Source organism: Arabidopsis lyrata (assembly GCF_000004255.2).
Source record: "Arabidopsis lyrata subsp. lyrata unplaced genomic scaffold ARALYscaffold_2, whole genome shotgun sequence".
NCBI lineage: Eukaryota > Viridiplantae > Streptophyta > Magnoliopsida > Brassicales > Brassicaceae > Arabidopsis > Arabidopsis lyrata.
Window position 1 is genome coordinate 14,220,962 of NW_003302554.1, and position 23,073 is coordinate 14,244,034.

A 23,073-nucleotide genomic window follows, 5' to 3' on the forward strand; every position below is an offset into this window, starting at 1 on the left:
GTTTTTCTTGTAGTGTACAAATCGAATCTTCTCCATCGTTTTCATGTCTTCAATCAATCAATAGTTGCAGTACACAATGGGTGGTGACACTCTCCCCTGCGGATGTCATATGGTGGTAGTGGGTTGTGTATATATGGTGGTAGTGGGTTGTGTATATATACTTATTGCTACGAACCAAGAAACTTCTGTGCCGAATATTGAAATAACTTCTATGGATTTCACGGTGCATAATATTACACAAACTCGTCTCAGTGCAAATTGGGATTTATTGATAAGGGTCCCCAGTGACCTTCCTAATGCCTATATATGTCTCCAAGGAGACATTCAAGCTTCATTGTTTTACAAAAATTTTACTCTTGTTACTTCGTCCGGACAAAGGTTATATAAATTTATAGTTCAATCTTCTAGTATTATTTAAGATTATTTATTATTTTGATTGAAAACACTTGCATATATATAGGTACAACGATCTTAGATATGGCTCACCTCAACAACTTAGGGTTTCAGCAGCTATATCTGAAAAAGATATCGGTGGTTTTTTTTTTTGTGCACCAAACTCTTTCATTAAAGCTAGAAAGATACAAACGGAAGGAGGAGCTTAATCGGACAAACCCGAGAAGCCAGCTTGGGAGTAAAAACACCGGAGCAAACATAAAACGAACATAGAGACACAAGCACGACAGAGCTTGATAGGGTACCAGGAGAAATGTCGAAACAAACTATCACGAGCATGCCCATGAGAGAAAACGTATTCCACACATAATCATCAACCGGTGAAGAGATAGTCACCATACATTGTGACGTTAAGACAAAAATCGAACCAACAAATGTGGTTCTAGGCTGGGAGCAACCAGAAGCTACCTCAAACGCAGGCATGAGGAAACCGGAGAAGTATCCGGTGAGTAGTCTTCTTTGGAAAAGGTTCGAATCCGAACTAGCAGAAGTAGTTTTAGATTGGACGCAAATTGACTCTGTCTCAAACTCAAGCAAGGAGCAGCCGGAGAAGTATCCGGTGAAGAGATCCGAGGAGTATTCGATGGAGACGCCGGAGAAGTATCCGAAAGAGATGCCGGAGAAGTATCCGAAAGAGATGCCGGAGAAGTATCCGGAGGAGAAACCGGTAAAGCGGTGGCCGAAGGTGGTTTGGAAGCAAAGCGGAAGGCGACGAACAAAAGCCCCGTGATTGGATTCAACAACAACCAACAATGTGGTTCTCACGGGGGGCCAATTAGGGTAGGCCGAAAACACACTTCCATTGGGCCACATGCCAAAGAAGCCCACAAAGTTGTAGAGCCCAAAACTGCCCCAAAAAGAAATCTTAATGGACCAGGCCCACCAAGGACTCAGCCTCAGCAAATCACTTTGGAGAAATTGACCTAGATCTGACGCAGGTGAAACGGCGCGGCGGCTGGCGGAGGAGAAGACGACGGAGCAGAGATCCGGAGAGGAAACAGAGAGGAGGTGGAAGAGCGAGGCTGAAGAGTGACACTTCAGGTGGTGGAGGGAGGTGGTGCGGGAGACCAAAGTTCTTCGGCGGAACAAAGAGAAGGACTTAGACCTAGCCACGAGTAGGGCGATGACAAAGCCAGATTCCGAGCAACCCGCAAGCCGAATCCCACCAGAAGCAGAAACAAGACCCATATCGGCCAGATCTGACCACGGAGGACCCGTGGGGAGGACGGAGAAGCAAACACGAACCAGAGACGAACACAAAGGAGAAACAAGCTCAAGATGGAAGAAAGAAGAGAAAGAAGAGAAACCAGCACACACAATCCGACGCCGGTGAGCCACGGCTCTACCGGCGCCGGAAACACCAAGAAGAAAAGATGCCTCGATGACGACGCCCGAGAGAGTTTTCAAACTTTTATATATTACAAAATCTCATATACGTGTACACCTTACATCATTTATGTGAACGCATAAGCAAAAAAAAAAAAATCATAAACTAGATATCGGTGGTTTAACTGGCGAAAACATTATTAAGGATATCAAAGAGAAGAGGAAAGTGAAGTTCGGATCGCAGTTGTTTCTTACGGATTGTAGAAAAGGGATGACAGGAGTTTTGAGCTATGTTTGTGATGACACCACGTTGCGGTTCGAGCCAGATTTGGAGACCAAGGCGACTAAGTTTGGAAACAACCCTACCTGCACTAATATTTGATTAGTTATTCCGGTTAGTTGTGCAAAGATTCGATTTACTTTATTCTTGTTTTGTGAAAAATTACATGCCGTGGTTTCGGATCTGGGGGAATTACGGGCTTTGGCCCAGAACCTCCTAGTATTTTTTAAAAAAAAAAAAAACGTAAAATAAATCATCAAATAACTTATGAAATCATATAAAATTTTGGTGTTTTCTCTTAATACATAGTAGTTAATTCTAATTTCTCTACTCTGGAAGGATCAAAAGAATATACTTTCTGATCATCAATTCGATTTTCCATTGAATCATTATTCGTTTAGGTATTTTAAACAGATTTAATATAATAGTTTTCGATTGTTACTATTAATGGAAACAGAGAAACAACCATTTCCATTCTCATTATACAATCTCAACTCTACAATATAAATGATCATTAGTTAACGTCCACTAGAGAGAAACGATTCCGTCATGACCACGGAAACGTTACTACTCGCCTCCATAGACTCAGTTGTTTCACCTAATGCATCGAATCCTCCATCGATTATCCGAGCATTCGCAAGGTCTAGCAAGTTATGAGGAAGCGTGGCTACACCGTCTAAGAATTGGATTACGCTTGACATGCTTGGTCTAGTGGCTGCCACTGGATGCGAGCAAAGCAAACCCAGTTTCAAAACCAAAGTTACTTGTTCCGCAAGATACATGTGCCCTAGTTTCTCATCAACTACCTGCAATATATCTCCACTGCCCCAACAGTCTAGTACCCAATCAGTCAAAACCATCTCGCTCGGTGATCCTCGCGGCTCAATGGGTCTTCTTCCGCAAGTAATCTCCAACATGAACACTCCAAATGCAAAAACATCAGAACTTGTGCTTGACTTCCCTGTTCTTGAGAGCTCTGGTGATATATATCCGAATGTACCTTGCGTCCAAAATAACAACACAAAACCTTCAATATTTCCAAAGATCTTGATTGATTGACTATAATCTGCACAAAACCGCAAACTTACCTGCGACATTAGAGGTTTGAGAATCAATCCCGTGGTCACATAGCTTCGCAAGTCCAAAATCACCGAGCTTCGCGTTCATATTTTCATCAAGAAGAATATTTGCTGGCTTTATATCCCTGTGGATAATCACCTGAACCCACTGCTGATGCAAGTAGCAGAGTCCCGAGGCAACGTCTTTGATGATCTTGAATCTCTGTGACCAATCAAGAATTTGATTTGGTTGATTATAAAGAAACTTATCAAGACTTCCTTTGGGCATGAAGTCATAGACCAAGTAGAGTTCTCCTTTGCGTCTGCAGTACCCGAGAAGACGAACTAAATCTGGATGTCTAAGTCTACCAATAGTAGCAATCTCAGCCAAAAACTCTCTCATTCCTTGTCTTGAATCATGAGAAATCTTCTTTACCGCGATCGGTATACTAGACAACGGTAAGATTCCCTTGAAGACTTTTCCAAAACCTCCTCTTCCAAGAAGCTCGCTGTTCTTGAAACCTTTAGTGGCGATGAAGAGATCTTTGTAAGTGAATTTATGAGGACCAAACTGTACCTCCCAGTCCTCAATCACTTCCAAGAACTTCTTCCTCTTCAAGAAGAACATAAATCCAAGAACCAAGACGATAACAAGTGTAACTCCTGAAATACTTAAACTAATCGCCAAGATCTTGGAACTCAACGCTCGATCTTGATCTTCATCGGGTACTTTAGGGAGACGAGAGAGATTTATATCTGAAACTGTTCCAGTGTTGTTGAAATTCCAGCCAAGAATGTAGTGAGAAGAAGTTGGACTTCCTACTGAAGTGAAGCCAATGTACATATACTCACGTAGATACGAAGAAAGATCTTTCCGCAACGAAAACAGAGGAGTCTTAGGCTTAGAAATCTGAATAGAATGCATTGTAACATCAAGCTTTTTAGTTGAGTTGTTATACTCAATCCATACCTGTATTGGCTTCCCACTTGCAATATCTAGATTTACAAATCTACCATCATCTTTGTAATAACCAGCCGAACAATTTCTACCCGTTTCCGTCCTATCGACATTGATACCAACGACGTTTACATCTTCACCATCCGTTTTCTCGCTTTTAGCGGTATGGAATTCAACCGAAACAGAACGGTTAGAGGAAGAGGAGGGGTCGATGTTTGGAACAGAATTTAAGCCTTTTGTAGGAGAGATGTTGAAGGAAAGTCCACAACCCGCGATTGTTTTACGGACTGCAACGATGGCGAAGACAAAAGTGGTGGAAAAGGACGAAACTGCGCCTGTTGCTGAGTTCTTGAACTGGAGTGGGAACTGGTAAAGAACTTGGCCAGCTCCACCTTGTGTCTTTGAAGTTATAAGTTTGAACAAACCGTCCGGGTTTAGATCTGCAACTCCATCGGTATATAAGTAACCGTTGAAGCTAAACTGTCCACCGGTTGGATCTAAGCCTTGAGAAATTGAAGCCATGTAGAAGAAGAAGAGAAAGAATAACAACAACTTCTTCAGAAACAGAGACATGATTGATTAAATTGTGTTGGAAATATGTGGAATGGTTAATTTGATTACTTTTAGTGTGTTATTTATAAGCATTAACGTAAACTTTGATAATACTATTATCTTAATAAAGATTGGTCCATGTTAAACACGTTCCTCTTCTTGGCTACGCGTTGCTATTGAGGAAAAGGCAGAGAAAGTGTTGTGAACTAGTAATTAATATAAAGTTACCATTTTGCTTTAAAGCTAAAATTATTAAAAAGTTGGAAACAAATAATGATAGCTCCAACTTCCTCTAAGTATATGTTTTTGTTCATATACAAAAATCAACTCCTACTTCCTTTAAAAAAGCTTCTGTTTTTGTTTACCCAAATTGAGAAATTTTAAAAGTCAATAAAGATGGATAAAAAGTTCACACCATATAGTCTTTATAACGTCTTAAGTTTCATATTTACAAGCATCATCAAATTGTTTAGTGTTAGTCCATAGAGATTTGAAAGTTTCTTGCTTTATCCATAAATTTAGTATTAGTTGATAGATAAACAAAAAAAAAGAGCTATGTTAGGTGAAATACTAACTCCTACTTCTTCTAAAGCTTTGAGAAAAATCAAAAATTCAATAAAGCTAAAATTCACACTATATATAGTGTATAATGTTCACTTTCACATTTACAATTGAATTTACAATTATCAAACAATTTAATATTAGTTATTTGATAAACAAAAAAGAGCTATGTTAGGTGGGATATATATGTACTATGTGAAAGTTAAAGAAGACATGTTCATAAACATGGAAAGGTCTTAAAGCATAATTGTTTATGTAAAAGGAACAAATTATACTCAAGTCCAATGCCTTGGACTGTTAAATCTATCAACAATTCAATATCTTTCAATGAAAATCAATACCCAAAATGATTCTACTATTTAGTATTTACAAATAACAAATCTGGACTCTCACATATCGGAATCCGACCCACCTGAATCATTCCAGGCTCTGACCGACATGAAATTCGGAGGCAAAACTGGGAATTTCACGGCATTCCGCTGCGAAGAAGGCGATACCGGACTCCCAATCTTTCTCCTCTGCATATTCCGCATAATCTCTAAGCATACTTTATCAACCATGGCAAGAAAATCTCTAACAATAACAAATAAATGAAGTGGATTCTTCCCCTTTGTAACAGCTCCTGCTTGATAATAATCCGTTGTACGTTTCACAAGCTCCATTACTTTCCTCTCTTCATCTTTCGACATTTTTACCTCTTCCTCTACTGAATCAAGAAACAACATCATCTTCTTTACAAACCTCCCTCCTCCATCTTCACATTCTGCAATCACAGTTTTCGCGTCTTTCGCTCTAACCGCAAGAGCAGAGCAAGTTGCAACAACCGTGTCATAGTCTACACTAGCAGCTTTCTTGACGTTTGAAAACTCAGAGCTCAATCCTCCAACAATTGGTAAACCAAGCTTCAAATACTCTTTCTCTTGCTCTTCTTTCGACATAACCTGAGGACTATTACCACCATTGTTGTTACTACTACCGCTTCGTGTTAAGCTATGGCTTCTTCTATTCAAAACACAACGTTTTCCTTCCGATCTAACAACTTCCTCCACTACAAAGTTAAGCAAAGTAGTCTTCCCATCAACACTTTTAACATCCGAAAGTTTCAAAAGCGCGATTAGATTGAACGCTTGAGCATTTCCTCTCGCGGTACCCGCATTCATTCTGTTTCCAGCTTTAAGTATAGCCTCCAAAAGCTTCACAAACAAGCCACGAGACCTCAGCTCTTTACAAGCCAAATCCAACGTTTGTAGACATTTTCCATGATGAGACATCTCTGGATAATAATTAGCTCTAAAGAGAAACGCGTTTAGTCTAGTAAACGCGGTTGGCACGGATTTAAGAAGATGAAACAAAAACAATTCCGCATCAGCGAGTTTTGCCGTGTCGCCTTCGAATTCAAGAATCGCTGATTGTTCTTCTTTAGTCGGAGCTATTCTAGCTAACCTCTCAAGCGTGTCTGGCACGAAATCGTTTCCTTCTACGAGTGCTTCAACAAGCTCTTCTCGTGTCATACCTAACGATTTAAGCACAATCGCTGTGTTTTGAGACTTTCTCGGATCAAGTATGAATATTTGCGTTGATTTAGGGTTTTTATCATCGCCGTGTTCTGGTGATTTCTTCCCCACGGCAACGTATCCAAACAGAGCTTCCATTAAATCGCCATCGAAACTGAGAAGAAACCAAAAAAAATTAAAAACCCTAACTTTTGAAATCGATTTGTGTAAGTGTATACATACCTGAATGATCCACGATCGATTTTGTCCCAAACCATTGAATGATCAGAATCAGGGTTTACTTTATCCCAATGTAAAGGCTTTAGCTTTACTTGTTTCGAACTCTCTCCTTTAACCGGCGCAGGAGGTGGTTTCGAAGCTGATGATGATAAAGCTCCGACCTTTTTCACCGGTGGAGGTGGTGGTGGCGATGGTGAAGAACCCTTCTTCATCGGAGGAGGTGGCGGTGGCGTTGGTGCACTCTGTTTCACCGGAATTGACGGTGGTGGCGGTGGTGGTGTTGGTTCACTCTGTTTCACCGGAATTGGCGGTGGAGGCGGGTGATGATCTTCGTTATGGATTACACTGTGAGAAGTAGATGATCTTCCTCTAAGAAGAGGAATCTCTGTAACAGGTTCTGTTTTCTTCTTGTTCTTGTAATAAATCACCTCTTTGTCATCTTCTTCTCCGGTGATGATCTGTTTCTTGAAACTCCCACTTCTGTCTCTCTGACTCTGTAGCTTTCTCCAATACAACACATCAAGACCGTTCTCGTCAAGGATCAAACCTTTCACACCACCAAACCGCGTGAAACCTTCTCTAGCTAAAGTCGTCGTCGTAACCGCCGCGGACGTCATCGGAGGAGGAGGATACGGTGGTAAATTGTTCTCCACGCTGACTGGCCCGACTCTGTCTCTCCTCCGTCGTGCGATATGCATTTTTGGAGACAGAAGAAGAAAACTCCAGCTACAAGTATAGTGCTTGCTGCTGTTATGAGAACAGCTTTTGTGATTGTTTTTCTATCAGAAGATGAATTATTTGACGGCGGAGACGGGTTTGACGACGGTGGAAGCAGCGGTGGTGGAACAGGGGAGAGTGAGGAGATGGGGAAGAAAGTTTCGATATTTTGAGGAGAATCAGATTGAGAAAATGAATGGAATGGTAAAACGACTATGAAGAAGAAGAAAATTAGGGTTAAATAATGAGGCCATGGATGATTAAACATGGCAGCCATTAACGATCTAGCTCATTTAGAGAGATATAGAGATCATTAAGGAAGCAAAAAAAATGAAAATTATAGTTACGTCTTTGTTTCTCTTCAAATAACAAATACGTTTTAAGGATAATTTTAAATACTGTAAATAAATATTCGTTTTTGGTAGGTTTTGGTTTTAATGTGGAGTTGAAAGCAGAGATTAGTTGATCTGTTCTTCGAACTTCAATCTTCATCTTCCCGGGTCGGTGATAAATTTTGTGATATGACGAAAGTACCCTTGTTAGTGGGATTGGTTTGTACGTAAATATAAGGGTGTTTTAGGTAGTTTGACTACAATCGTTTTCGTGAGATTGACTTCTATGGAGCTGGTGCGGTTGATGTGTTATCGTTGACATTGTCCAAAAGTAGTGGCGTTGCTTATTTTTTGTGTTCTTTCTAGAAATATTTTGACGTCTCGGAAGTCTAAACTAAAAGCCAAAAACATTCCCATTTAGATACGATTTCATTTATTATTAACTTAGAAGAAAGTTCAAATTTCTGTTTTCTATGGGAAATTAAATGAATTCACATTTGATGAAATCGACAAAATGTGGGTTTGCAAGTTTGGAACTTGGGAACGTTATAATGGATTGGATTCACATATTTCATTCAATGCAATAATGTATACTTGGGAAATTCAATTCCTTAGAACTAACTAATACCGAATACCAAACGAATGGATAAACTCAATTGAATTCATGTATATTATGAATAACTTGACATCTTATTTTTCTGAGTAAATAAATATACGGGTTTCCTAAACTTTAGTATATTGTATCTTTATCTGAATATATAATTTCCAACGTAATCTCAGTCGGTCAAAGGAATAAGGAATGAAATCCATCAATGATAGTGGATCATCACCATTGCTAGACTACATACATACTTTTATTAAGTAACTCCGACTAATTTCTAACCAACATCTTTGTTGGAAACTAGTCGAAATGTATCTATGTAGGACACGTGTAAAATCAACACATTTTTGACGGTTTTCCAATGAACTTTCTACCAGTTTCCGACTAATATAATTTCGTTGGAAATTTTCAACAGAATTCCGACGAATTTTTTCAATCAATTTTCCGTTATAAAATTTTCGACCATAGTTTTGTCCCTCTGAATTTTAACGGAAATTATTCGAAAAAACGTCAAAAAAAAAATTGACGTTATATATGCTATGTGTTCTTGTATTAAAGGGAAAAAAAATTCGTCAAAAAAAACTTGTGTACAAAATAAAAGGATGATATTATTTGAAAGATTAGCACAAAATACAGAGATATTAAATGAATCCATATTTTATTACATATTTGTTTTTTTTTTTTTTTTTTTTATTAAAGATTACCGAAACGGCAATCAGAAAATTGAAGGATACAAGATCATTTAAAGTAAATAAAGTTGAAAACCGAATCATCCGCTTCGGTTGAAATTTAAGATATTAAGTGGACAACTAGCCACAACCACCGTTCCCGCGTCCTCTCCGACCACGATGTCCACGTCCGCGGTTACCTCTTCCGCGAGCAATGGAGGAAGCTTGTACCTCCATTGCTTTGATGGATGGTTGAACCGGTCTTTCACGCAGTATCCTTTGCCCAGAAGGAGTCATAGAAACCAGCAGATCAAACTCGTTGTCTGAATCATCTGAGACACTAGAGTCTCCATCAGAATGAGTTCGATGCCCATCCGAGAACGAGGAGCCCAAGCGGCTAAACCTGTTTCCAGGAAGCATAATAGATTCCTCACGTTCAAATAGTCTTACATTATCTTGTGCTTCTTCAGTATCCATACGTATTTCAGCAATGGAAATAGTGTCAGTAACAAGTTCAGCTTCAACATTTGTATGGCACTCTGCCACGCTGTTACAAATTTCAACTTCTTGAATTGGCGCAACTTCAGGGTCTATGGTTGGATCAGCAATGACTTCTGAAACCACAATTACCGGAGTGATGATGGTACACAAATTGGTAACACCTTCCTGTGACATAATTGGGTTCATACAACGGGAAGCCTTATGCCCTAACTGTCCACAATTTCCACATTTCGTTGGAATCCAAGAGTATTCCACGTTAATCATAAAAATGTTACCCTTTTTATCTGCGGCAGCAATCCTAGGAGGAAATGCTTTACTTAGTTCCACTTCCACCAGAATCTTTGCCTCACCCATGAGAGAAGGATCAAGTCTTGGTTTGTAAGTAGCCATAGGAGCCCCCAGACCCGACGCAATATGGCTAATTCCAGAAATGGAATACAACCTGTGAGGGATATTTTTCAGAGTAACCCAGACAGGAATAGTCGATATCGCAGGAATATCAAAAGTCTCTGCAGTAGACCAAGGAGCTACAAACATGAGACAATCATCAACATGCCATAATCCTCTTTGAAGAACCCAAGCTCTTGTCGAAGCATCCGGGATGTGAAAGAGGAAACTTGAATCACTTAGTTTCCGGGAAAAGATTCTACACTTCCTTCCCCAAATTCTATTGACTACCGCATGAACCAACCCACCAGGAGGAGGACTACATCTATAGAACTGACCTATGACATATTCCTTTTGGTTCTCTAGACCTTGCATCATGACATGACTTGGGATCGTTACCTTTGGAGTTCCGTCTTCCAAGTATTCCGGTGAAGTAGCTCTGTAGAGATTTCTCGCTGCTGGGTCCATTTTAGCCGCCCAAGGAAATCTTAAATTATCCTCCTCTGAGGAGTCAGGAGGATAGTTTTTAGGAAGAGGAGCTCTTCTCCCATCTTGTTGAGAAACCGAAGAATTGGTGATTCTCAGCTTCTTTGCCCAAGCTCCTTTAAGAGGTGGCTGAACATGTGGACCCGAAACAGAAGGTATTTCGGGAATCATACTAGAAACTGGGAAAGAAGAGCCATGAGGTAACTGTGACGTGGGTTCCTCCGGAGCCTTCACAACCAAACTAGTTTGTGGCTCGGCTATGATTGGACTTATCGGAGCTGTCGAAGATATTGGAGACTCTGCTGTTACTGGAGATTTTGATTTCAAACAGAAGAAATCAGTAATCTTCCGTGGAGAAGAACCAACCAAAACAGGCGAGGGATTGGTTCTTGTTGACTCCGCCGGTGAAGGTTCACCAACCAGCGGACTACCTGTGGCCTGCTGAGGAGGTTGCAGCGATGGAGGAGACTGGGTCCACTGATTCTGCATCGCCCATCGAGGACCAGGAGCTCCAACTGCGACATCAGCTTCAACGGGAGTGCCGTGAGAGGAACCTGAAACATTCGCAACAGGAGCTATTGACTTCGATTTCGGAACAAACTCAGGGTTCTTCATCTCTTCCGAGCCAACCAAGGGGGTTGTTAGTCGCGGAACAGCCGCCGGTGAAGATGGAGTTGCGATAGGGCAAACCAGAGCTTGAGATGGAGTTATCGTCAAAGAACCGGACCTGCTCCAACGATTGAGGAGAGGCCACCGCGGATCTGGATCGCCGGCGACGACCGCGTCACCTGGAGAACCCGCTTCCTTCTTCCCGTGAGAACCAGAGACCGACTTCATCCAGCTTCTTGTGTGCTAAATCGACCAATAGAACACTCGCCGATGTCTGGAATGAAGAGTCGACGACGACGATTCCGCAAAGGATGCGGTTCGCCGGAGATTTTGAATCGGAGTTTGTTTTGTCGCGACGGAGGGAGGGAGAGCTTTTTTCGTCGCGCGTGGTGATTTTCCTTATTACATATTTGTTGTATATTCCAACATCAAAGTAGAATGATGAATTACTTCATAAGAAAAAATTTACTCCCTCCGTTCTTTAATAAGTGATGTTTTAAGCTTCTAATTTTGTTTTCAAATAGATGATGTTTTTAATTTTCAATGCAATATTAATTACGTTTTTATTAGTTTTGACGATTTATATTCTGTAGATTGGTTTTTTATTGGTTGATTAAATAATAAATGATGTTTTAGTTTAGAATTAAACAAAAAATAAATGATTTCTTAATTTATGTGCATTCTCCTAAAACATCACTTATAAAAGAACGGAGGGAATATATTAAAGGCTTATCTTCATATACCTAGTTAGGTTTACGAAAAACATTAATTTTTATACCAATCATACATGGGCTCTCGCAGTCCATTGTTTTTTTCTAAGTAAATGTCATCGTTTTTGGCAATCCATAAGCGTATCTGATGAAATCGTCGGACATTGGCTCCTCTATATGCTCTCCATAAAATATGATGATACTCACCTTGTCTCAAAAGACATTTCCATATTGTTCTTGAAAATGAACTCTCTCCAAAACTCCATTCAACGCTATAATTTAATGTCACATCTTTAACTTCTGTATTGTCGCCTTTGGATGCAATTAACTTTGAGAATACTTCCAGGATTGAGTTCATTTCGAATTCGTAAAATGTTATCATTTGGTACTGCCCCTTCATTCAAACAAAAACACATCAAACTGATTAACAGAAAAATAATGAGTTGATTCATTTTTGGAATCTAATTTTTGGTGTAATATGAATCTAAAGGCATCATAGTGTGTATATATAGTTTTATTGGTGACACTTTCATTTGTTTAATGAATAAATTTATTAAGAATTTTAGTTAATTTTAGTTTTAGTGGTCAGCATTAATCTTCAAAGTTATAATTCATAATCTTATTGATTGACCTTCATTTTCGACACTAAATGCTCCTTCGATCATAGATTTAGCTGGTTCATATTTATGTGTAAATTTAGTTACTACTTTAATCATTGAAGCTTTTCACCCCACACACACAAAAAAAACCCCTATAAATTTTTAACAAAACAAAAAAAAAGCCCTATAAATGCTACACTTCGACGCCTTTTAGTTTTACATTATTCCAAAAGATACTTTATATCCAAAAATGAATCATCTTATTATTTTTGTACTAGTTATTACTATGTGTTTTGGTTTGAATGAAGGTATTGTGTGTAGTGATCCTAATAACCAGAATCCACGATGTGGAGGTGCGGGTTGCCGCCTAAACACTTTAGAATTACGAAACGAACTCGGTCGGGGTAATATTCTCAAAGTCGATTGCACATCCAACCAAAACAAAAAAACAGGTCCACAAGTTGTGAAATTCAATGAGTCATATGCTTTTAGCTTTGAAGAGGTTCATGCCAAAAGAATAGTATGGGCTTGTCACTTGAGGCATGGTCCCAAAGGTGAGTATTATCAGAGCATATGGAGAGCATACAGAGGAGCCGCTAAGAAAAGATGTGCTCAAATACGTACATGGGTTGCCAAAGTTGATGGTATTTACTTGGTGAGAAATGCTGAACCAAAGGGGCATCAATTTGTATGGCTTAAATCATAAGTGCTTTATTTATTATTTTGTCTTTCTTGTATTACTAAATCATCATTCTAATATTGGGGGTTTAGAATTATATACATATCAACCATCATATGTCATTTTCACGTTCTTCATCTTATATCATCTTCATCCATCAATGAGAAACAAACAATACAGAGAGTCTCAAGGCTAAAACAAAATGGGCCTTACGATTAGAACAAAACTGGGTCTTACGATAAGAACCAAATGGGCCTTACGATTACAACAAAATGGGCCTTTAAGTGTAAAGTGTTTGTGGAGATTCTTTAATAGTACTACTTTTTTCGTCCCGGGAAGAAACGGCGGTTGTCTTGGTCGCCGACGGCGGATGGAGTGTGCCGCGCGTGGGTTTGCAACGCGGTGCGTTGGTCCACCGACGCGGAGGTGTGGCCAGTGTGGTTCTGTAGCGTATTGCTCCGTCTCGCATCAGGTTTTAACTTCTGTGCTTACTCTCTTAAGACTTCTTCTTCTGTGATAATTTGATCGATCTCTTGTAGCAAATTAGGATGTTACGAGCCATGAAATTGAGGAAGCATTGAATAGTTTCCGTGTTGAATTTAGTGGATATTGATTTGTTTGTAGAGTTCACATTGGAGCTATCACAAGGAAGAATGTGAGAGATTAGAAGAGCAAATGCGTCGTGTTGATCTGTTAAATGATTTTCCATTTACATTTACAGAAGAAGCTACAATTCAGGTTTATGATCACTTTGAATGATAAGGAGGAATATAGTTCATGCAAATTCAGCTCAAAGTTTTAGTTTTTTTCGTCTATTCGTTCTCAGGTTAGTCAAAAACATGAGACTAGGTGCTCGTTTCTCTGTAAACGGGAGTTACATCGTGTTGGAATGTGGATGTATGAGTGTAACTGTGGAGCTTCTGCCCGTTTTTCGGCTTTCGATAGGTTTCATCGCTTATCTTTTCTCTTTATATAATGAGAATCATGTTTTGTTTTGAAGCCATGTTAGATTGTGCTGATTACTATCTTTTTTCTTACAGCTTTAATAATGACGGTTGGCATCTGCCGAGCTCTTCTTGTCCATGTCGCGGTATGCTTCATTGTACTTATAAGTTTATGGTATTAGTGATAAGAGTTTTTCCTATAGAATTCTGATTTGGGATCACACAGGTCCTTTATCTCCAGTAACAAAACAGCTATGTAGTTGGACTGATTATTCCGAATGGAGAAAGATACCTCTTGATTCTCCTGTGGCTCTACTTCTCCACTGGGTAACATTTCTTCTGATGATTATTGTGATTGCAAGTATGACTAGAATGCTTGAGGTTTTATTTTTATTGAGTCGTAGAGCTTGCTGTTATTTCAGCCACTTACGATATATCATGCAATTCAAGCCATTGGGTTGGGAAATTTAACTCCCCAAATAAGTAATGAACTTCGTATACATTATCTTGGTAAGTTTCATTCTGTAACTCTTCCGCATTTTTAGGAACTGGGATATGGAAACTATATAGATATTTCAAAAGATGCACCAGAGAAACTATGGTATAATTTCTGATATATCGTTTGCTGATAGTTTTGAGCTTCTGAAGGCCCTCAGAAAGAGCTTGGCCAACTTGGTGTCTTCACTGAGCTGCAAGCCCTCTTCCCTGGTCTGCGCATACACGTAGAGCTTGTTGGACCTGACGTTCCACAACATATGTCAGTCCTGAATTCCACAATCTATTTGATTGTTTTGTATAACACTCGTTATATTTTAGTTACGCAAAATAAATTACATCACATGATGTGTTTTGCTTTTATACCACTATTCATTAGAGTTCTTAAATCTGTTCAACGGCAATGTTGTAGCTGTTTTTCTTTGTATGTGCTGGCATAAATCTGATGGACCGTTCTCTTTTTGCTCTCTTGGTGAACAGGGATGGAGAGATGATCTCACTTAGCAAATATTCCCCTTGCACGGAAGAAGAATGCGAATGTAATTATTCAAGCGAAATTTCCGGTAGCGAATCTGCCTGCTCTCCAGCTGTGTCGTTACAGCTCCATAGAGGATTTTACCATGATCGTTACACCGACATAACAAAGGTATTACTTTCTACTCGTCTAGGGGAAAACAGTAATCTACAATACTGTTCTCAAATATCATATCCATTTTATTGGACCTTTGAGTTGTTTTGATTTCTGATTGACCATCTTGTGTGGGCAGAATTCACCTCCTCCTCACATAGTGATTGCTCCAAATGCTGGCGTCGCTGCATATCCAAGTTGGTTGCCAACTATTGTATGTTTTTCGAGTAGCTGATGATCACATTCGTCATTTCTAGATTTGTTATTCATTCATCAATTGGTGTTAATAATTTCAGGAACTGATAAAGGAGATAAAAGTGCCAGCAGTATTCTCTGATTACTGTGAAGAAGCTTGTCATCTGGCGGCTTGTTGCATTAAAACCATCACAGGACAACCTATATCATTACCTGTAAGTCTAGATTATAGGTTTATTATTATCCTATTTAACTTATTCAAACCTATGTTTTTTGTTGTGTGGGTTCCTCCTGCATATAGTCAGGCTTATGTCTCATCAAAACTGTTTTATGTATAATAGAGATTCGTCACATACACTATATAATAAAGTTGAAGGAGACAAAAACATCTCTTTTTTTCATCATCTTTGGGGCCACAGAAACAGACACTATAATGTCCAGTTCTCCAATGAACCTTTGTTGGAAAATGATGTTTTTGCAGAGAAACTATATACTTTTTCTTATATATTCATATTCATATTTATCTTTGAAATGCAGATTCAGTTGAATCCATTTAGACAGCCAATGGCAGTGGAGGAGAGTCCTCTGTTTATTCCTTGCTACTCAAACTGCTTCATCTTCGCAATGTAAAACTCTCCAAACTTATTGATCGACTCTGTGGTTTGGTGTTATGTGCTGGGAGGGATCGGACCGGTCTATGGACCAACATTATCTATACAATGAATGTAGAAAATGTCACATCATTTGGTTTTTGGTTGTTGTAGTTATTTATGTGGATAGGACCATCAAGTGCATACATACAATCATTGTAGTCTTATAAATCTTAGGTCAATATTTTTATCCCATCATGTAGTCGCATTATTCATTTCTAGTGAAACTTTGCAATTATTTTTGTCAGATACCGAACATGAAAAGCAATTGAACATGAGTACCGAACCTTGAATTACAAATCCGGTTATGGATCATGCCAAGTTCGTGTCTACGTGGAAGATGAAACCAAAGCAAAGAATCTTCAAACTTTTGTTTCTAAGAAAAGTCTAAACCAGTTAGTCTATTTCTTCCACATCCAAAACTAAATATTTTATCTCCCACAAAGTCCAATTTTCCAAAAAAAATCCAATACACAGAGAGGGAGAAAAAAAAAGAACTGAAACATCCCAAATGGATCATCTTCAACCATAACAACACGAAACCCTCTTCTCCAAAATCCCCAAAATCTCGAAACAAAGTCTCAAAATCATCCGATCACGAATGTCTCAAAACTCATCATCACATCAGTCTCATACCTTCTTCTTCCTCTTATGTCTTCTTCTAGGTTTAGGTTTTTGCGTTGACCTAGGTCAATCCTTAAAGGTTCCTTTCAGCGTTAACGATGTTCTTCCGATGCTACCTCGTCAAGTCTCGTGGCCTGTTTTGAACAGTTTCCACAACGCTGTGGATTTGTTGCCGGTCTTTATCGGGTCTGTTACTCCTAATAATGTGTCTATTGAGTGGAAAGGTGCTTGCTTTAATGGTAATGAAGCTCGTCTCGATATCACCGGTAGTGATCGTGACGTCCCTGGACTCGGTGGTGGTGTTCTTCATCTCAAAGTTGGTTAATTTCACTTTCTTCTTCTTCAATTTGTTCTTGTTTTTGCTCCCTAATACTATGATTTGTCTTCTTGAGTCTAAAGTGTTGTACTTTCAAATCTTCTATGCTCAGATTTCGTAAAGTTTTTGCCTTTTTTTGGTAACTAGTGAAAATTCAAAATTGGGAGAATGTTGTGTAGTTGCTGTTTGAAATTGAGTTGTTTTGATGATATTTGGGAACTTTTTTGCAGACGTCCAAGGCACATAGCTTGACATGTATGGATCTTTATGTGTTTGCAACGCCATATAGGATCACTTGGGACTACTATTTCTCTGCTCGAGATCATACTTTGAACTTTGATTCTTGGGAAGAGAAAGCTGAACTGGAATATGTAGGTTTTTGTTTTAGTTAATGTTCTTTATATCGTCTTTAGAGGGTTTGTGGTGTTTGTTTTCGTGGTGATTTATTATGTGGTACTTCGATGAGTAGGTGAAGGAGCATGGAGTTTCAGTGTTTCTAATGCCATCAGGAATGCTTGGGACGTTGCTTTCGTTGATTGATGTGTTACCTCTTTTCTCCAATACTGCTTGGGGACAGAGTGCGAATTTAGCGTTCTTGACGAAACATATGGGTGCTACGTTTGAGAAACGGTCTCAACCTTGGCGGTCAATGATTAATCCGGAAGATGTGAATTCTGGCGATTTCTTGGCGGTGTCAAAGATTCGAGGTAGATGGGGTGGTTTTGAGACGTTAGAGAAATGGGTGACTGGGGCTTTTGCTGGTCATACTGCTGTTTGTTTGAAGGATGATTTGGGGAATCTTTGGGTTGGTGAATCGGGACATGAGAACGAAAAGGTAGACTTATCTTTGGAGAAATTTCCTAAACATGTTGTGGTTTTTCGATAGAGAGACAGATATATTAACTCTCTCTCTCTCTCTGTGTTTTCTCATAGGGTGAAGAAATCATTGTTGTGATTCCTTGGGATGAATGGTGGGATCTGACGTTGAAGGATAATTCAAATCCTCAAGTTGCGTTGCTTCCTCTACATCCTGATATCCGGGCAAAGTTCAACAATACTGCTGCGTGGGAATATGCCCGTAGCATGTTGGGCAAACCGTATGGATATCACAACATGATATTCAGCTGGATCGACACTCTAGGCGATAACTACCCACCTCCCCTTGATGCTCACTTGGTACTTTTTAATCTCTGATATTCTTAAAGATATATCGTCATTAATTCATTATAATTCATAAGTGACATTGAACTTTCAGGTTATTTCTGTCATGTCTATGTGGACTCGTGTACAACCCGCATATGCTGCAAATATGTGGAACGAGGCACTGAATAAACGACTCGGTACTGAGGTACATATCTATACATTACAAAAACCAGTTTCTACTGGATTAGGAAATACAGGCTAACTAATAAGTTTCTGTTGTACAGGATCTGGATTTGTATGGGATACTTGAAGAAACAGCGAGGCGTGGAATGTCATTTGATGAATTACTCACCATCCCTGAACAGGATGAGTGGGTTTATAGCGATGGGAAATCAACAACATGTGTTGCTTTCATCCTTGCAATGTACAAAGCCGCTGGTGTATTCGGCCCTCTCGCTGATCACATTCAAGTCACTGAATTCACTGTGCGTTTCTTTTTGTCCTTTCCAATATCAAGTCTTTCCATTTAACATTACTCTTGAGCGTTTATCTTCTTTGGTATTCTCAGATCCGAGATGCGTACACTCTGAAGTTATTTGAGTCTAACCAGACTCGGCTACCGAGTTGGTGCAACACAGAGGAAGAGAAGCTTGACTTCTGTCAGATTCTAGGTGAATACAGAATGGAGTTACCTGGTTATAACACCATTGACCCATATCCAAACATGAACCAGAATTGCCCTTCTTTGCCTCCTAATTATGAGAGGCCTTCTAAGTGTTAGCAAAATTATTAATTAACATGTATGTCTCTCTCTCTGTCTGTTTGTGTTTGTATACTTTTGGTTTATTATTTAAGTTTACCCTTTTAGTTAGAGGGAAAGTAATCCACGTTTTAAGTACAATCTTGTGTGAATGTGAATATATTATATGATGCTCTAATCATATTCAATGTTATCTCCTTAGTCTCTTCGTTGGTACAATTGTAAGAATTTGTCAACAAAATCTTTGGAAACAATGTATTTAAATGGACCAACGTTACCTTACCTATGATTATGTATTAATTACCAGGAAGCTATCAACTTATGACGTCGTTAAAAACGTGTAAGTCGAAGATTCGTTGATGACTTTTCCGACCAAACTAACTCCCACTTGAAAACTAAAAAACACAAAACTTAGTTCAACGCCTTTGTTTGACTGCGCCACCTTCAGTTCCATCAAACCGGTTAACATAGTAAACCGGATCCAAGTCTTTCTGTGGCACAAGTCTTCTTCTCTTTTGATGACCTCTGCTAAAGTTTGAACGTGACTAAGACCAATAGATGTTTCCATTGGAATCATTCACCATTTTTATTCTTATAAAAAAACACTAGAAAATTGACAAAACACGCAAACGATTCCCAACGACCTCTCACCCGCCAACACAAAACGCAAACGTAGTAGCTGACCTCAATTTATATATCTTATATTTAAATAACATCTTCTAAACGGATTTACCTGTTTTTAGCTTTAATCTCTCTTCTCTCTCTCTCTCTCTCAAATTCTCTCCTAAAATCCTAAATATTACCTTCTCCATTTGTTTCTTTTCTTCTTTTTTGGGTGGCTACCTATAATCCGAAAACCACCATGAGGTTTTGTGTTTTCGGGTTTTTATCGCTTTTCTTGATTGTTTCTCCTGCCTCCGCCTGGTTCTTCCCTAACTCCACCGCGACACCACCGTCTCTACGTAACACTACACGTGTTTTCTGGGACGCTTTCTCCAATTTTACCGGTTGTCACCACGGCCAAAACGTTGAAGGTCTCTACCGCATCAAAAAATACTTCCAACGTTTTGGTTACATCCCTGAAACGTTTTCAGGAAATTTCACCGATGATTTTGATGATATCCTCAAAACAGCTGTTGAATTGTATCAGAGGAATTTCAAGCTTAACGTTACGGGAGAGCTCGATGCTATGACCATTAAACACATCGTGATCCCGCGTTGTGGTAATCCCGACGTGGTCAACGGTACTTCTTTGATGCATGGCGGGAGAAGAAAGACCTTCGAGGTCAACTTCTCCCGCACGCATTTGCACGCGGTTAAACGCTACACGTTGTTCCCAGGCGAGCCACGGTGGCCAAGAAACCGCCGTGACTTGACCTACGCGTTCGACCCGAAAAACCCCTTGACAGAAGAGGTCAAGAGCGTGTTCTCACGCGCTTTCGGCCGTTGGTCGGACGTCACCGCGTTGAACTTCACGCTTTCCGACTCTTTCTCGACGTCCGACATCACAATCGGATTCTACACCGGCGATCACGGTGACGGCGAGCCTTTCGACGGCGTTTTGGGAACCTTAGCTCACGCTTTCTCTCCTCCTAGCGGGAAATTCCACCTAGACGCAGACGAGAACTGGGTGGTCTCCGGAGACCTAGACAGTTTCCTCTCCGTAACTGCTGCGGTTGATCTTGAATCGGTAGCGGTTCACGAGATCGGTCATCTTCTCGGTTTAGGACATTCGTCAGTTGAGGAATCCATCATGTATCCAACGATCACGACGGGGAAACGTAAGGTTGACTTAACCAATGATGACGTGGAAGGAATCCAATACTTGTACGGCGCGAACCCTAACTTCAACGGCACAACATCTCCACCGTCGAGTACTAGACACCAGCGAGACACTGGTGGCTTCAGTGCCGCCTGGAGAATCGACGGTTCATCGAGATCGACAATTGTCAGTCTCTTGATGTCAACCGTCGGATTGGTCTTGTGGTTCTTACCGTAGATAAAGTTTTTTTACTTACTTGAATTCTTTTAGTTTGATTTAATTTACCTCATATCTTATTCTTTTTTTATTGAAGGATGAGGATATATATACACACATATTCAGACATTGGTTCCTTTAATTTCTATAGTTTTCGATTTCACATATACTACTTGTATATAAATTACTTTATGTCCTATATACCAATGTTTGATCTCGTGTTTTACATTTTCTTAGCTTTGTTTATTATATAGATTACCTTATGTCCTATACCCAAAACGTTTCAGCGTTCTTGTGTGTGAATCCTTGAAGCTTGGGTGTCCTAAACTTATCACAGATCTTCCATCTTTTGTGTGGCGTCTCTCGATCCATTGTTACGTTCTACTCATCAATCATCCCCTAGAAACTTCAAAGAATGACCTTAGTCCAGTTGAAGAGTCTCCATCGATTTAACTCTATTCCATCACCCGTGTGCTTGAGTCTGTTGAGAGTGATTTCTGTGCAGCAACAAGTTAACCATCGTTCATCACTTTAGGATCTATCACCTCTATTATCGTCTGAGAAAACTTTGTTTTGTATTGGAGATACTTCTCTTGGATTTTTTTAATTTTATTTTTCCTCGTATGATTGCAAATTAGAACTTTGACTCTTTTCTTGGACAAACGGGATGGATCCCACTCCTAATCATCGTCCCTTCTTGATTACCACTTCCTGAAAATATTTAAATTTGTATTGTAAGTAATTAAAAACGTAATAGAAATATATGAATCTCATGAACTCTGTTATATACTCGTTACTAATAATATTTCACGTCGCTTCATCCTCATGTTTGTACATCCACTTCCTAACTATACAAGTGGTGTTATTATGAAGCAGAGGTAGATATATATAATATATATATATATTTTTTTTAATTCAAATTTCTTATTAAGCATCAGGAAGCAGAGGTAGATATATATAATAATCTTTTCTGAGGACATAAATCATTAAAAATTTGTCGGGATCATTTATTACAGAATAAATTTTAAATAAAAAGATTTTTGACGAAATCTATTTTCGATAATTGCCTATCCGTTTTGTCAAAAATTCGTCGAAATATATCCTACATGTAACGACTACACTTTTCCGACTAATTTCCAACCAACACCTTTGTTGGATATTAGTTGGAATGTATCTATGTAGGAAACTTGTTAAGCTAACTTAACAGTTTTTCTCATGAAATTTCTACCAGTTTTCGGTAATATAATTTCGTAGAAAATACTAACGAAATTCTTCGAACAATTATCCAACACGTTAAAAACATTTTTACTGCATATATGCTTTTATTAAAGACTAACAATTGAAAAAGAAAATCTTGAAAAAACTTGTATACAAAAGAGAAGGAGAATATTATATAATCTGAAAGATTAGCACAAAATACATAGATATTAAATGAACCCATATTTTATTACATTTTTGTTGTATATTCCAACACCAAAATAGATAAATGATTTACCTCATAAGAGAAAACTATATATTAAAATTTAATCCTCCTAAATAAAGTTAGTTTGAAGAAAAACATATTATGTTTTGTACCAATCATACATGCGCTTACGCGGCCCATTGTTTTTTTCTAAGTAGATGCCATCAACTTTGGCAATCCATAAGCGTATCTGACTATGACGTCTGAACCTGGCTCCTCTATATGCTCTCCAGTCTCCACAAAATATGATGAAACTCCATTTTAGGACCTTGTCTCAAGAGACAACGCCATATTGTTCTTGACATTTTATGCTCACCGAAACTCCATTCAGCATAACTATTGAATGTCACATCGTGAACACCCGTAGTGTCGCTTTTGGATGTGCAATTAACTTTGAGAATACTCCCAAGATAGAGTTCATTTTTAAGTTGTAATTTATTATAACTTGGTACCCCTTCATTCAAACAAAAATACATCAAAATGACTAACATAAAAACAATGAGTTGATTTTTTGAATCTAATTGTTGGTGTAATATTAATCTATAAAGGCATCAAAGTGTCTATATATAGTTTTGTTTGTGACACTTTCATTTGTTTTTTGAATAAATTTCTTAAGGAATTAGCTAAATTTAAACATAAATACTAACCAATTAAGTCTCTGGCTGGAG

At 38.9% G+C, this 23,073-nt stretch overlaps 7 protein-coding genes across 8 annotated transcripts; 4 read left to right on the top strand and 3 right to left on the bottom strand.

Annotated features, from left to right (window-relative positions):
- The first annotated feature begins 76 nt into the window (after positions 1-76).
- LOC9324819 lies at positions 77-2,161 on the top strand. The gene is made up of 3 exons (XM_021010079.1): positions 77-378; positions 461-531; positions 1,950-2,161. The coding sequence occupies exons 1-3, from the start codon at positions 77-79 to the stop codon at positions 2,159-2,161; spliced, it is 585 nt and encodes a 194-aa protein (XP_020865738.1).
- A 310-nt stretch (positions 2,162-2,471) lies between these two features.
- On the bottom strand, positions 2,472-4,673 carry LOC9323345 (putative L-type lectin-domain containing receptor kinase V.2). Its single transcript, XM_002888710.2, has 2 exons — positions 3,148-4,673; positions 2,472-3,059 (listed from the first exon to the last, which is right to left on the bottom strand). Exons 1-2 carry the CDS (start codon positions 4,646-4,648, stop codon positions 2,578-2,580), a joined length of 1,983 nt encoding a protein of 660 aa, XP_002888756.1. The 5' UTR covers positions 4,649-4,673; the 3' UTR covers positions 2,472-2,577.
- Positions 4,674-5,420: 747 nt separating this feature from the next.
- On the bottom strand, positions 5,421-8,251 carry LOC9324820 (formin-like protein 8). Its single transcript, XM_021010213.1, is given in 3 exon segments — positions 5,421-6,856; positions 6,925-7,615; positions 7,618-8,251. Coding segments are annotated over 3 exon segments (2,268 nt in total). The 5' UTR covers positions 7,916-8,251; the 3' UTR covers positions 5,421-5,577.
- A 1,008-nt stretch (positions 8,252-9,259) lies between these two features.
- Positions 9,260-11,585, bottom strand: LOC110230641. Its single transcript, XM_021034087.1, has one exon. It carries the CDS (start codon positions 11,448-11,450, stop codon positions 9,381-9,383), a length of 2,070 nt encoding a protein of 689 aa, XP_020889746.1. The 5' UTR covers positions 11,451-11,585; the 3' UTR covers positions 9,260-9,380.
- A 1,928-nt stretch (positions 11,586-13,513) lies between these two features.
- LOC9323346 (zinc finger MYND domain-containing protein 15) lies at positions 13,514-16,369 on the top strand. 2 transcript variants are annotated; one of them, XM_002887236.2, is made up of 11 exons: positions 13,514-13,682; positions 13,835-13,948; positions 14,037-14,155; positions 14,251-14,300; positions 14,381-14,481; positions 14,559-14,664; positions 14,803-14,911; positions 15,130-15,295; positions 15,417-15,491; positions 15,574-15,687; positions 16,010-16,369. In XM_002887236.2, the coding sequence occupies exons 1-11, from the start codon at positions 13,581-13,583 to the stop codon at positions 16,100-16,102; spliced, it is 1,149 nt and encodes a 382-aa protein (XP_002887282.2). In that variant the 5' UTR covers positions 13,514-13,580; the 3' UTR covers positions 16,103-16,369. The 2 variants fall into 2 exon arrangements, with proteins under 2 accessions (XP_002887282.2, XP_020890266.1); XM_021034607.1 differs by having other exon boundaries at positions 13,516-13,682; positions 14,577-14,664.
- Positions 16,370-16,471: 102 nt separating this feature from the next.
- On the top strand, positions 16,472-19,170 carry LOC9323347. The gene is made up of 7 exons (XM_021034606.1): positions 16,472-17,062; positions 17,293-17,433; positions 17,532-17,897; positions 17,996-18,238; positions 18,318-18,410; positions 18,490-18,690; positions 18,774-19,170. The coding sequence occupies exons 1-7, from the start codon at positions 16,724-16,726 to the stop codon at positions 18,984-18,986; spliced, it is 1,596 nt and encodes a 531-aa protein (XP_020890265.1). The 5' UTR covers positions 16,472-16,723; the 3' UTR covers positions 18,987-19,170.
- Positions 19,171-19,398: 228 nt separating this feature from the next.
- Positions 19,399-21,177, top strand: LOC9323348 (metalloendoproteinase 2-MMP). Its single transcript, XM_002887238.2, has one exon. It carries the CDS (start codon positions 19,828-19,830, stop codon positions 20,962-20,964), a length of 1,137 nt encoding a protein of 378 aa, XP_002887284.1. The 5' UTR covers positions 19,399-19,827; the 3' UTR covers positions 20,965-21,177.
- The last annotated feature ends 1,896 nt before the right edge of the window (positions 21,178-23,073 follow it).